Source organism: Odocoileus virginianus, chromosome 5 (genome assembly GCF_023699985.2).
Source record: "Odocoileus virginianus isolate 20LAN1187 ecotype Illinois chromosome 5, Ovbor_1.2, whole genome shotgun sequence".
Lineage (NCBI taxonomy): Eukaryota > Metazoa > Chordata > Mammalia > Artiodactyla > Cervidae > Odocoileus > Odocoileus virginianus.
Window position 1 is genome coordinate 93,250,005 of NC_069678.1, and position 13,671 is coordinate 93,263,675.

Sequence of the window (13,671 nt, forward strand, 5' to 3'; positions counted from 1 at the left end):
AACTTCTGGGGGTACACCCGGTCTGAGCCTTTCCATCAGCGGGTGTGAGGGCAGGGGGCCCCTGGGAAGGCCAGCCGGACTCCGCAGTCTCCCTTCCGCCTGCTTCCCATGCACCGGAGGGAGGCCCAACCCACGCAACTTGGAGAGAGTTTGGGACACTCCGTCTCCCCTCCCTCCCAGGTTGGATCTTCGGCGAGCGTCTGCATGACCAGGAGCGAGGCTGGTTCCCCAGCAACATGACTGAGGAGATCTTGAACCCCAAGATCCGGTCCCAGAACCTCAAGGAGTGTTTCCGTGTCCACAAGATGGACGACCCTCAGCGCAGCCAGAATAAGGACCGCAGGAAGCTGGGCAGCCGGAATCGGCAATGACCCCTGACCGCCCCCCCCACCCCCCACCTGGTGGAGGGATGTAGGCAGGAAGGAGCAAGGCCTGGCAGGCAGACCCCACTGGACAGTGGAAGGGGCTCTGGGGGAAGGCCCCGCCTCCCCAGGCAGCAAGGTGTGACCTGACCTGGGTGGGGGTGGTCTTTGCCAGAGTCGCCCCACCCCCTCCCTGCCATGTGGTTCGTGCTCGTGTGTCCCGGCCCCTCGCTCACCCGCTGGAGAGAGGGTGCCCACATCTCTCTGCTGCATTTGTAGATGAGAAAGTGTACTTTAAGCAGTATTACACCCCCTCTTCTTCTGTCTCTTGGAGGGCAGACGATGGGCAGGCTCCTGGGCCGGCCCCTGGTACTGAGAAGCCCCAGACCCCAGGGTGCCCTGGGCCCAGGGCAAGTGCAAAGGTGATGGTGTCATGACTTCCTGCACGTGTCCTCTCCCCCCGGAAGCTGTTAGACTTGGCCAGGCGCACACGTGGACCACCCTGGCCTGACGCGCTTGATGAGCGGCCCTTGGTCTCCGATTCAGAGGACCAGGAGACCATCCGTCTGCCTCTGTCCGCCTCTGCCCCTGAGTCTCCACCCGCCTCTGGCTGCATGGCTGGCCTCTGCCTCATGGCAGGCCTGCCAGAGCTTGGCTGAGGGCCCACGCCGCCTTTGGCTCCCTGACCGGCTGGAGGTAACTTGTTACCTGCCCCTTCAGGAGCCCGGGTGTCACAAAGGAATGACTTGGCCACTGCATCCTGTACGGGTTATGGTTCCAAGAAAAGCAAATATCATTTTTGGCTGCATTAAAAGAAGCATCATGTATAAAATAAAGGAGAGGAAGGTCTCCTTGTTTTATTTCCCTGGTGCACACAGGAATGCCGTGTTTGTCTGAGCAGGGACAGAAGAGCCCCCTTCGAGGCCGTGGAGGCAGCCTGTCCCAGGAGACGGCTGAGGAGGCTTCCCGTCGAGGAGGAAGCAGCCAGGATGGGGCCTCAGGATGGAAGTGGATCTGGACCTCCACTTGTGAGGGACTCCACAAACAGAAAAAGGGGTCTGAGGCGATGATACCCTCCTGCAGTGGGAGTGAGAAGGCAGGGTTGGAAGACCGCTGTGGGACAGAGGTGTGTGGGGTGCGGTGGGCCCCTAGGGGGTCCAACCACCAGGCTTGAGACTTCAGCTTCCAATCCAGCCAGCCACTGGCCCAGGGCACTTCTTCCCAACTTCAGAAGCGGTAGCCAGTTACCTGGAGGTTGCAGCGAGTCCTCGGAGCCACGCCCCTTCCCTGGTTGGGAGGAGGCGCCTGGAAACCAACCCCACCCAGCCCCGCCTGCGGCCACGCCCTCCTTGTCAGGACGCTGATCAGAAGCCCAGGATTTAGATGGAGCATCTTCCCCAAAGTCACAATATAGTTGGGGTTCTTGGGACCTCAGACCCTTTGAGAACCAGATGAATCCCTGGAAGATTCAGACCCGTGCCACCTGCTGGTCCAACTGGGGAGGGACCCCTAGATCCCAGTGAGGGGCTGATGCTCTTGGCACTTCCTTGCTGCAACCCCAGCAGGGGCAGGGGGCCTACCTGCACCTGAGTTTCCCCGGAGTTGGGGAATGGGGAGAGGGGCCATTTCTGAGCCGCATGCTGCTCTTGGGGGTGGGGGTGGGGGGCAGGTCATTGGTCCTGGTCTTTATCCAGCTTTTGTTTTTGGAGCTGGGAGACGGCATAGTGACTTGTGTCATCTACTCTAACGAGGCTTTGGCTACTGGAGGTTACGTGTAATAATTTATAAACAGTTTCATGAAAACCAGTCAGCACTGTAACAGTCTTTTATAGCCCGAAACTTTGAAGCCATGAGGCTTGGGGAGTGTGAATGGGTACCACGTGTGGTCATCTGGTGTATCCAAGTGGAGAACACTGATCTTAGCCAGAACAAGCGTGGTCAGGGGCTCAGACAAACGAATGAGGTCAAGGCGGTTGCTAGAGATAAGGGTGGGGGGAAGAAAAGGGAAGGACAGCTCCCCTTTCCAGCGCTCACTCAGAATCCTCCTGTGGCCCAGGTGTTAAACCATCCCGGGGGTTTGCAGACAGCCCCCCTACCCCAGGCCTTAGGATCCTCACTCCAAGACAGTTCTAGCTTCTTTCCTGCTGCATCCAGAGCAAGTAAGCCACCATTTCAAATCCCTCTCTAAATCACAAAGGTTAGGCTTCCTGGGAGGTATGGGAGACAGAGGGCCTGCCCAGGGAGCCAGTCCCGGGGCCAAGTTGGGAGACAGGGTGTTCCGTCTGGGTGGTTCCTCATGCTTCATCCAGCCCCCAGGATTTCAGGGCTGAAGGGACGAGGGTCGAGCTTGAAAGCCCTTTTTGTTTTCTAACAAACAGCCATCCCGTGGGCTTGCCTGGTGGGCCAGAGGCTGGGCCACTGTCACCTGGAGCTCCACCCAGCCAGGCGTGGGAGGCCCGCTGGGGCTTGGGTTGGGGAGCGGGGACCGGGGCCCACAGCACCCAGGCTTCACCGCGTGGCTCATTGGCTCCTGGGAGTCGAGGGGTCCCCAGGAGTCCGGAGGGTGCGGGTCTGGGGCTCAGACCCCACAGACAAGCGCCCCGGCCGGCTGCCCGAGTCAGAAAACTCCACCAACAAAATCACCGCCCTCTGGTTGGAAGCCGGGACGCCCGCGAGTCACGCCGACCCCGCCGGGAGCCAGCGAGGCCGCGAGAAGCAGGGCGGTGGGCACGGGGCTGGCCTTCCCTCTCCAGCCCTGGGGGCCTCCCGCCGGTCCGCGCTCCCTCGCAGCGCTCTCGGGCCCGCGAAGGGGCCAGCGGGAGGCAGGCGGCGGGCAGTCCGGAGTGGGGACGAGCAGGGGCCCCCGCCAGACTCTGGCCAGAGCGCGCCGCACGCCCGCTCCCGCACCCCGACGGCCCCCGCACTCACCCGCGCCCCCCACGCCCCCCACGCCCCCGCTCGCCGACACACTCACGCGCGGACATAAGGAGACTCGGGGAGCGCGCACCTCGGGTGCCGCCGAGCCGCACCGCGGCCCCTTTATTCGCTTCAGGAGGCGGAAAACTTTCTCAGCGCGACCACCACGAGCGCCAGCACCACGCAGGTGGCCAGCAGGGCGGCGATGACGATGGCGGCGATGGCGCCGGGCCCCAGCGAGCCTGCGGAGACGGTGTGGGGGGGCCGGGTCAGCCAGAGGCCCGCCCCGCACCCGCCCCCCACCTCTCCTCCCGGCCCGGCCCCCACTCCTGCCCCCGCCCCCACCCCTTCCTCCAGCGCCCCCATCCCTAACTCCCCCCGACCCCGACCCCTTTCCCGCGATCTCCCGTCCCCCAAGCCCTACCCCCCAACCCCTTCCCCCCAGTGTCCCGCCTCCGCACCCCTCCCCGCACCTCCCGCCCTCGCCTACCCCCGCCCTGGTCCAGGCGCTCCTGCGCGGTGCTGTCCTCGGGGCTCGGCGTGGCGGTGGGCGCGGGCGGGCCGCTGACCGCCGGCTCCCAGGCGGGGCTCGTGCTCTCCAGGGGGTCTTCTCCCGACGGCAGCTCGGCGGGCTCGTTCCACAGGGTGGGCGCGGGCTCCTGCGGGCCCTCGGCTGCAAGGCCAAGGACAGATGTGGGGGCCCCCGGCGGTAGGTCCGACGGGGACCTCGCCCCCGCCGTTGAACGACCGGGAAGGGGCGCTTCGCGGTAGTGCTTTGTGGGAGGCCGGGGCGGGGTGGGGGCGGGGTGCCACGTGTGGCCCTGGACCCTCTACTGGGGTCAGGCTGCCCCCACCTAGGTCGGGACAGGTTGATGGGGGTGGGGCCCACCCCGGTGGGGCCCACCCCACCCTCAGGAGGAGCTTCAGGGCAGTAGGGACTGTGGAGGGGGGACCACAGTGGAGGGGGCGCTACATTCCCCAGCAGGCCCTGCAGACCCAAGCTGAACTTAGCCTGGGGCAGTGACACTTTAAGGGGTCCTCTCCCCACACAGGGCAGCCTTCACCCTGGAGAGGGCGCCAGGCTGGGGAGGCAATGTCCTTTCCAGGAACCAGGGTCTCTGCCCAGCGGGCAGTGAGGGGTAGCTGTCGTGGGAGGTGGAGAGGAGAGGCCCACCCCACCCCTGGGTGGCCAGCCCTGCTTCTCCCAGGGCCTGGGGTCCCGCGCAGGCACATGCCTCCACACACCCCCCAGTGTCTGAGGCTTAAAGCCTAAGAGCCTCTGTAGCCCAAGAAACCGTGATGCCTGCACTTTGCTCCCTCCAGACCAGACAGGGCCAGAGGGCTGGGCAGGCGGAGCTTGTTCGGGAAGCTCCTGGAGCCCCTCACCCCCACCCTGGCAGAGGCTGGATCAGCAGGGCAGCCTCTGGGCAGCGTTTATTTTGCAGGACCCTTCCTCCGCTGGTAGGTTGGCAGGTTCAGGGTACACAGGGGCCCCCGAGGGCAGGATGAGAATCTGGCTTGGGAACCCCAGCCCCACCCCCACCCCCACTGTGGCCCCAGACACCCCAGTCTTGCTCCGCCTTCAAGAATCCTAGACTGGGGAGCTACACAGCAACACCCCAGCCGTGGGCCCATCCAGCCTTCTCAGACTCCCAGTCAAGTTCAAGACCAGGCTGCAGGCTTCCCACCCCAGCTGCTGAGTGATCTGGGTGTGATCCAGGGATGCTGGGATGGGCTGAGTGCGTATCACAACGTAGTGTCTCAATGACGCCAGCAGGGAACCATGTGTCCCTGCTTCTGAGAAGACCGGGGCTAAGGGTAAACTTAGGTGGGCGCTGGCAGTTAAGTGCTCCTACGGGTTGAAGCCCCGGACAACAGTCACAGGTCATGCCTTCCCAGAAACTTCCCTGGAAGGTGGGTCCAATCAGTACAGCCCTGGTGCTGGTGGTAAGCAATCCGCCTGCCAGTGCAGCAGATGCAAGAGACCTGGGTTCGATCCCTGGGTCGGGAGGATCCGCTGGAGAAGGAAATGGCAACCCATTCCAGTATTCTTGCCTGGAGAATCCCATGGACAGAGGAGCCTGGTGGGCTAAAGTCTATGGGGTTACAAAAGAGTTGGACACGACTGAGCACGTAGCGGAAACACAGCCCCGGCCAGCCTCCCTGCCGGTTCCTGGGGCGCCTTTCACTCTTGGGGCCTCCACTCCCAAGAGCCCCCCCCAACCCCGGCTCCTGGGCACAGACAAGCCAGACCCACACCCTGCTTCCAGGCTCAGCACCTCCCGGAGAGGGGGTGCTCTGGGAAGACACAAAAGTATTTCCAGGGGTCTTCTGCCAACAGTTTCCACTTGGGGCAAATCATGAGTGAACAGCCAAACCCAACTTCCAGGACAGTCTTCAAATAACTAGGCTTTCAAAAATATTAACGTCATGAGAGACAGAGAGTGAGGGGCTGTTCCGGATTAGAGACTGAGGAGTTGTGAGAACACAGCGCAAGGTGAGCTCCTGGAGGGGACACTGTGGGGTCCACTGGTGAACGGTGAACTCGACCGCAGTTTAGTAAGAGTATCGCATCCTTGTTCATTTCTTGATTTGGACAACTGACTCTGCTGTGTAAGAGAATATCCTTGTTCTCAGAAGTATTTAGGGGCAAACAGGCATGGTGTGTGTGGCTTAACTGTCAGATGGTTCAGCAGTTGGACGGGTGAGTGAGTAGACAGAGATGGGAAAACAGATGAGAAAATATGGCAAAAAGTTGGTGGTCGGTGAATCCGAGAGAAGAGTCTACTGGAAATGATTGGATTATTCCTGTAACTTTCCTGTAAACTTAAAAGATCTTTTCATGATGAAACCTTACGGGGTCCCCAGCTCCCCAGGCCCTGTCCCTGGCCGCCTCTCTCAGGCCTCAGCTGGATCATTGGCGAGACTCAGCTTTCAGGCAGGGACAACTATCACACTCCCAAGGCTTGCCCCGGCCTGGGCCCCTTTTCCAAAACATCCCTGGCCGAGGAGACCTCCCAGGGGTGGAAGGCCCCTGCACCCAGTGGGTGGAAGCTCCTCTCTGCAGGGCCCCAGCTGAGCTGCAGTGCTGGGGTCTGGGGGCCACCCTGCTCCAGCACCCACTTCTGTGACTTCCATGTGACACTGTCAGGCCTCACTTGTCGCTGCCTGGAAGGGCTGAGGTCTGCCACCCGGCAGCGGCCTACGGAGGGCTCCATGCTCTCTGCATGCTTGCCTTGGGCTCCCTGGGGCTGAGCAGAAAGAAAGGCCTGGGTCTGAGATGGTTGGATAGCATCACCGATACAGTGGACGTGAACTTGTGGCAAACTCTGGAAGACAGTGAGGGACAGGGAGGCCTGGCGTGCTGCAGTCCGTGGGATCGCAAAGAGTCAGACAGGACTGAACAGCTACCACCCACTGCTGGGCAGGCCCTGGGGTCTAGGGCTCACAGACTGTGAGTCTCCCAGATAAATGGACAGGCCCCCGGGTCCCCACTTGCTCACCACTCACCCAAGACAGAGCAGCAGCCAGGCACCTCCCTGTCCCACCTCCAGCCAAAACTCACCCCCAGCTGCCAGGCATCTGGCCAGGGAAGCCTCCACAAGGCTACTGGGTACCAGGCCCTGACAAAATGGGTGGCATCAGAGGAACCAGCCCCTACTAAGGGAGACGGGTGACAGGCCCCTCAGCGCCTGGAGAGCTGGGGCTCTCTCCCAGGAGCTGATGGTCACCCTCTGCTCTCCGCCAGAGCCTGGGGGGACATCTCTGGGGGAGAAGGGGGCCCTCTGAGCAGGGTACTTGGGAGGCCCAGCCAGCCCTTCTCCCTGTCTGTCCCCAGTGCCCGGGCCCCGTTCTGTCCCTCCCGCGCAAAAGCCTGGACCCTCCCTGCCAGACACACCAGCCCAGGCCTAATACACACGCTGCCCCCCAACACACACACATGCTCCAAAACTCAGCCAGTCTCTGAAACTTGAGGGGCTGCCCCACTGGTTTCCAAATCAGAGAAAGAAAAGAAAATGAAGTCGCTCAGTCATGTCCGACTCTTTGTGACTCCATGGACTGTAGCCCACCAGGCTTCTCCATCCATGGGGTTTTCCAGGCCAGAATACCGGAGTGGGTTACCATTTCCTTCTCCAGGGGATCTTCCCCACCCAGAGATCAAACCCAGGTCTCCTGCATTGCAGGCAGATTCTTTACCAACTGAGCTATAAGCCAAACCAGAGCAAAGTGAAAATGAAAGTCACTCAGTCATGTCCGACTCTTTGATGGAACTCTCCAGACCAGAGTGCTAGAGTGGGTAGTCTTTCCCTTTTCCAGGGGATCTTCCCAACCCAGGGATCGAACCCAGGTCTCCCGCATTGCAGGCAGACGCTTACCCTTTGAGCCACCAGGGAAGCCAAATTTGGACCCAGAGGGCTGGGGTAATGGGGGAGACAGGTTTGTTCCCCTAACCTACCCTTGTGGGGAGCTGGGAACAGGAGCACTTTTCCGGGGGGTTCCCCACTGCAGGCCCCTTCTGGGGAGGGGGGAAGGTGGGGAGCAGAAGTGCCAGGCAGAGAGGGGCTGGCGTGAAGGCAGGCGTGGAGGCTGGGACCCAGGAGTAGAAGATGTGGGACCCAGGTGTGGAAGGCGGGCAGAGATGCGACGTGAGGATGGAAGACGGTGGGGGGGACAAGGACTGAGGTGAGCACGTCCTGTGACTCCGCCGCTCTGACCGGAGAAGCCAGAAGTGGGGGCCTTGTGACCTCGCCATGGGCCTGGGCACTGTGGGCTCCCCGCTCCGTCCCCCAGCCCCACCGCCCCCAGCCGCCCTGCCTTTCGGTAAATAAGTTTGTTTAACGCTCACCCTGACCACTGGGCCCCAAGGCCAGGCGCCCAAGCTCACAGACGGCCTTTGTGCAGCCATGAAGGGCCTTTTCATCAGAGCCCTGGCCTCCCGCCCATTCAACCTGGCTTGCTCCCTCCGCCGCAGTAGCTGTGGCCACAGGCGACCGGCAGGGAGGGCGGCAGGCCAGGCCTGGGTCTCAGCCACGGGGGCCACCCCGGCCTCCCTGCTCGGGACCGACCCCAGCCCAGCGAACAGCAGGCCGCCTGTGGGGCTGGGCGCACACCTGCTCTGAGCCTCTAGCCCGAGACAGGACAGTCAAGAGGCTCCCCGACACGCTCCTGCCCCGAACAGCAGGAGTGCTGGGGTGGGGCTGGCCCGCCTGCCCCCTGGTGGGACCCGTGGAGGGGAGTCGGGAGGTGAGGCCAGGTGAGGTCCCCATGCCGCCCACCACAAGGCCGTGCCCGGCATTCCTGTGGCGGCAGAGGAAACCCACCCACCTGTGTACGCCCCGTCTGACCTGGCACCTCTGGCCGGCAGCCTCGGCTGGAAGAGCTTGGCTGCATGGGCACCCAGGAATGGCACAGAAGCTGCCCACATGGGCCCTCAGACCCCGGGGCAGACGGGGCGCCAGCATCTTCGCCTCCACCCGCTTTGACCACCGGGCGGGAGAAGCCGTGTCCCTGGGGTGGGAGCCACGAAAGATGCCACCCTACTTTGGATCACTTCCCCAGGGCTCCGGGCACCACGCCAGGCCCCTGGCTCACCCAGCAGACGCCTCTCCCACCCAAAGGCAGGCGAGGCAAGGAGGGGGTTCTGCCCTGAGACTCCCCTGCGCCCAGCAGAGGAGCTGGAGACGTTTCCGCACGTTCTCCCAACCTGTACTGAGGGCCGCCAGCCGCCCGGCCGATCCCGTGAGCTACAGAGACTCTCCCGCCAGGGAAGTAGAGACCCTGGGGTTATCACGGTCACGCGGAAGAGGAGAGGCGCAGAGCGAGGAGGACAGAACCAGCAGAGCCAGCCTGCGAGCTGCTTCTAGGGCTTCTGGAGAGAGCCCGGGGGCCCACGGGCTCCTCACCGCCCCCCACCCCATTCCTCCAGGTCTGTGCCTGCGTGCGTGGCTGTGGGAGTCACCCCAGGCCTCACCTCCTCTAGCAGCTCTGCCCAGCACATATCCACATGACACCCAGATCCACAGACACCCCCAAAGTCCACGCTGCAGAGAGGGTCTCTTGGGGCTGCCCCACTGGTTTCTCCAGCCCCAGGACTCCCCACAGGAGCCCTGGGCCACAGGAGATGGCTTTCTTCCAGGAGAGAGACCACCTGGGAAATGTGTGCCTTTTGCAGCCGGCCTGGGCCAGCCCCTCCCGGTGCAGGGCCCCACAGCGGTGTCCAGACTGGGGCTCGGGTCCCCTGGAACCCGCCACTTCGAGGTTGGTGGGACTCTTCCCGCCAGACCCCAGACCTGGCCGCTTTCAAGCCTCAGCACGGGAGCATCTGGCCAGCATCCTCCTTGTTTTCCAGAGGGGTCTCAGGTCCTGTGCTCCCCCCTGGAGTTTTTTTCCCAGGATGGAAACAGTACCCGGGTCTTCCTTTTCAAAGGACTTTTGAGAAAACCAGTGGGGAAGGGTTTGTGGGGCTTCAAAACAGACGGCAGAGCTCCGTGGACCTCACATCTGGGGCCTCTGCCCGTCAGCTGCTTGCCCCCTGCCTGGTGCCCCCTCCTGACTCCCACCCAGATTCTCAAGGCCTTCCTTCAGATTTCAGGGTGCTGGAGTAGCCCCCACCTCCCCTGGGCAGCTAAGGTCCCTGGCCCTGCTCCCCAAGCCACTGTCCTGCTTCAGAGGTCACTGTCTCTGTGACGAACGACCCCCTGAGGCCTCTGATGCATCGGTGCCAGCCTGTGTCCCAGGGGAGCCCTTCCCGGAATCACCCCAAATGGTCACCCCACCCGGGTGAATGGCTTTGCCGGGCGGGCCTCAGAGAGATCCCGGCCCCGAGGCGCTTCTTCGCCTCGGCAGGCCGGTGGCAGGGAGCACCCTTACCTGTGAGCACCGCAGGGGCCAGCACCCCGCAGAGGAGCAGCAGCGCCATGCGCAGGGCCAGACAGGACGCCATCCTGGCCGGGGGGCGAGCGTGGCCAGTGAGCGGCAGGCACCGGGGACTGAGCTGCTCAAACTTCAGGGCAGAGGGAACGAGGCATCAAAGGGCTGGGGAGGGTTTTCATCAATGCAAACTCTGTCCTCCTGGGACACCGTGCCCGCCCCCCACACATGAACACACACACACACACACAGCCAAGCTCACAGAGCTGACTGCTTCCCTGAACCCGGGAGCAGCCCCACCCTCAGAGAGGGAAAGAGGAAATCGCTCTTTCCCTCTCTCCTCCTTCTCTCTCTCTGTCTCTCTCTCACACACACACGGGTGCACCTGGGCCACTGAAAGAGATTCTCAAACCTCCACGTGCAAAAGACTCACCCAGGGCGACTGATAAATGCAGTGGCTCTAGCACTGTCTCCCAGTGGGTCATGGGTGAGCCCAGGAATCTGCATTTTAGTGCTCAAGGCCCAGGCCTGAGTGACTCCAGCCGTGGGCTGGCAGCACCGACCAGGGCCAGGCTCTGCTCACATCCGGGCTCTTGACACCTGGCAGGGAGCGGGTGCTCGAGAGAGCTGGTGCAGCTGCGCTTCTGAAGCCGACTCCATCCAGCCTTCTAGCAGCTCTCCTCTCTCCAGAAAAACCCACGGCATTAAACGCCCTGTGTCCCTTCCTCCTGCTCTCTGTTCTCCCAGGTACCTGGGACTTGAAATACTGCTCGTATGTTCGTGACACTTGTGTCCAGCCTGGGTCTGGGCCCACCACCCACCTCCTCCCGGAAGGCCCCAAGGGCATCTAATGAGCGTCTCCAACTTAGCATTGCCAAAACAAACCTGATGCCACTGCCGCCCCAGCCCTGCTCAGTTAAATTCCAGCTCCCCACCTTCCAGGTGTCCCAGCCACATAAAATCCATCAACAATCTTTTTCACTTAGTCCCCACGTCTAATCTCTCAGAAAGTTCACCCTCCTACATCAAACCCTTCATGGTTCCCCACTGCTTTTAGAATAAAAAGTCAAACTAAGGACTTATGTTCAGTCTGATAGCCTAGACGAAGTTCCTCCGATACACCAAAGTCCACCCTGCCTCAGGGCCTTTGCACTTGCTGTCCTCTCTCCCAGAAGGCAGTCTCTCAGCTCAGGACATAGCTACCTCCTTATCGCCACTCAGGTCTCAGCTCTGAGCAGTCAGTCCCCCACCCACTCATCACGCTTCTTTAAGTTTTTTCTTAGCATTTACATTTATGTAAAACTTTGCTGTCTCTTACTTTTGGGGGTGGGTAATTTTCTGAAGTGAAGTGAAAGTCACTCAGTCGTGTCCAACTCTTTGTGACCCTGTTGACTATACAGTCCCCGGAATTCTCCAGGGCAGAATACTGGAATGGGTAGCCTTTCCCTTCTCCAGGGAATCTTCCCAACCCCGGGATCGAACCCAGGTCTCACACATTGCAGGTGGATTCTTTACCAGCTGAGCCGCAAGGGAAGCCCAACAGTACTGGAGAGGGTAGCCTATCCCTTCTCCAGCAGATCTTCCCAACCCAGGAATTGAACCAGGGTCTCCTGAATTGCAGGCACATTCTTTACCAACTGAGCTGTCAGGGAAGCCCAGTGTCCCACAGCAATTATTTGAGGAATGACCTAAATATTGTAAAGTACACAAATTTTATGCTTACAGCTTGATGGACTTCCATACACACATGCTGCTGCTGCTGCTGCTAAGTTGCTTCAGTCGTGTCTGGCTCTGTGAGACCCCATAAGCAGCAGCCCACCAGACTCTGCCATCCCTGGGATTCTCCAGGCAAGAACACTGGGGTGGGTTGCCATTTCCTTCTCCAATGCATGAAACCAAAAAGTGAAAGTGAAGTCGCGCAGTCGTGTCCGACTCTTCGCGACCCCATGGACTGCAGCCCACCAGGCTCCTCCGTCCATGGGATTTTCCAGGCAAGAGTACTGGAGTGGGTTGCCATGGCCTTCTCCAACATACACATATACACCTGTGTAAATACCACCCAAATAGACAGAGAATGAGCAGGACTCCTCCTGCCCCTCCCTATCAGTGCCCCCAAAGTGCTGATCTGTCTTCTCTCATCATAGATTAGCTTTCAGATCAATGGAATCATGTGACATGTACCCTTATGTCTGGCTTTTGTTCAGCCTTCTGTGAGATTCATTCATATCATTGTGTGTAGCAGTGACTCATTCCTTTTCATTGCTGGATATGGCATTACCAACTCAATGGACATGAGTTTGAGCAAGCTCTGGGAGATGGTGGGGTTGCAAAGAGTCGGACACAACTGAGCGATGGAACAACAATTCAGTTGCCACAATTTACCTCTTCTTTTATCCATTTATTTCTGTCAGTTTGGGGTATTTCCAGGATTGAACTCCTATGAATATAGCTCCTATGGGTATTCTTATACCTACCTTTGGTGAACATGTACACTCATTTTTCTCGGTTATGTACCTAAAGATAGAATTGGAAAATTGACTTTGACATATATACACTACCAATGTGTAAACTAGACAGCTAGTGGGAACCTGCTGTAAGCCACGGGGAGCCCAGAGCTCGGTGCTCTGTGATGACCTAGAGGGGTGGGAGGGAGCTGGGTGGGAGGGAGGTTCAAGAGCGAGGGAATATATGGAAGCGTATGGCTGGTTTACTTCATTGTGCAGCAGAAACTAACACAACATTGTAAAGTAATTATATTCCAATTAAGAAAAAGAATTGCTAGGCTAGAATATAATGTTTAGATTCTATAGAGGTTGCCGAGCCACTTTCCAACATGTCCTCATTTATACTCATCAACAGTCTGAGTTCCAGTTCCCCACATCCTCACCCACACCTGGCATTGCCAGTCTTGTTCTGGTAGGTACGTTGTGGTGTCTCAAGTGTGGTTGCATTTTCATCACTGATAAAATTGAATACATTTTTATATTAATATTTATTGACCACAGGAATATACTCCTTTGTAAAGAGCTGTTCAATTTTTTTTTGGGGGGGGCTGATATATTTATTAGGGAGGCATATCACTTTGAATTTATTTTTAGGGTTTTTTTTTTTTGTGTGTGTGTGTGCACCCAGATAAAAACCCTTTGTCAGACATATGTAATGGTGCCTTTAAGTGAAGTGTCCATTGGATGCCTGTCCTTACTCTGTGACTTTTAAGTCCCAGATAGCAAGGACTATTGGTTAGTTCACCAATGCAAATGCACGAACTGACATGCATTGGTGCAAAAGTAATTGCGGTTTTGCGTTGTTGAACTTTGCCATCTGATGTGGGAATACATTCTTAAATAAATGTGGTTATATTATACATCATTTTAATACAAATTTCTTTATGTTTTTTGCTAATGAATTATTACTTGCTGTCTATTTTATTTGCATTTTAGACTATGGAAACGATGTTAGGCAAAAAGCAAATTCGAGCAATTTTCTTAACCTCATTCAAAATAGGTCACAAAGCAGTGGAGAC

At 59.0% G+C, this 13,671-nt stretch overlaps 2 protein-coding genes across 3 annotated transcripts in view; one reads left to right on the top strand and one right to left on the bottom strand.

Moving 5' to 3' along the window:
* Positions 1-1,198, top strand: part of NGEF (neuronal guanine nucleotide exchange factor) — a 92,480-nt gene extending 91,282 nt beyond the window's left edge. For both annotated transcript variants that reach the window (XM_070468458.1, XM_020893920.2), the window contains one exon: positions 181-1,198. In XM_070468458.1, coding sequence (XP_070324559.1) covers positions 181-371 — 191 coding nt within the window. In that variant the 3' untranslated portion in view covers positions 372-1,198. The remainder of the gene's footprint in view (positions 1-180) is intronic.
* SNORC (secondary ossification center associated regulator of chondrocyte maturation) lies at positions 1,190-12,140 on the bottom strand. Its single transcript, XM_020893856.2, has 4 exons — positions 10,149-12,140; positions 3,769-3,951; positions 3,370-3,520; positions 1,190-1,439 (listed from the first exon to the last, which is right to left on the bottom strand). The coding sequence occupies exons 1-3, from the start codon at positions 10,219-10,221 to the stop codon at positions 3,411-3,413; spliced, it is 366 nt and encodes a 121-aa protein (XP_020749515.2). The 5' UTR covers positions 10,222-12,140; the 3' UTR covers positions 1,190-1,439; positions 3,370-3,410.
* Between the last annotated feature and the right edge of the window lie 1,531 nt (positions 12,141-13,671).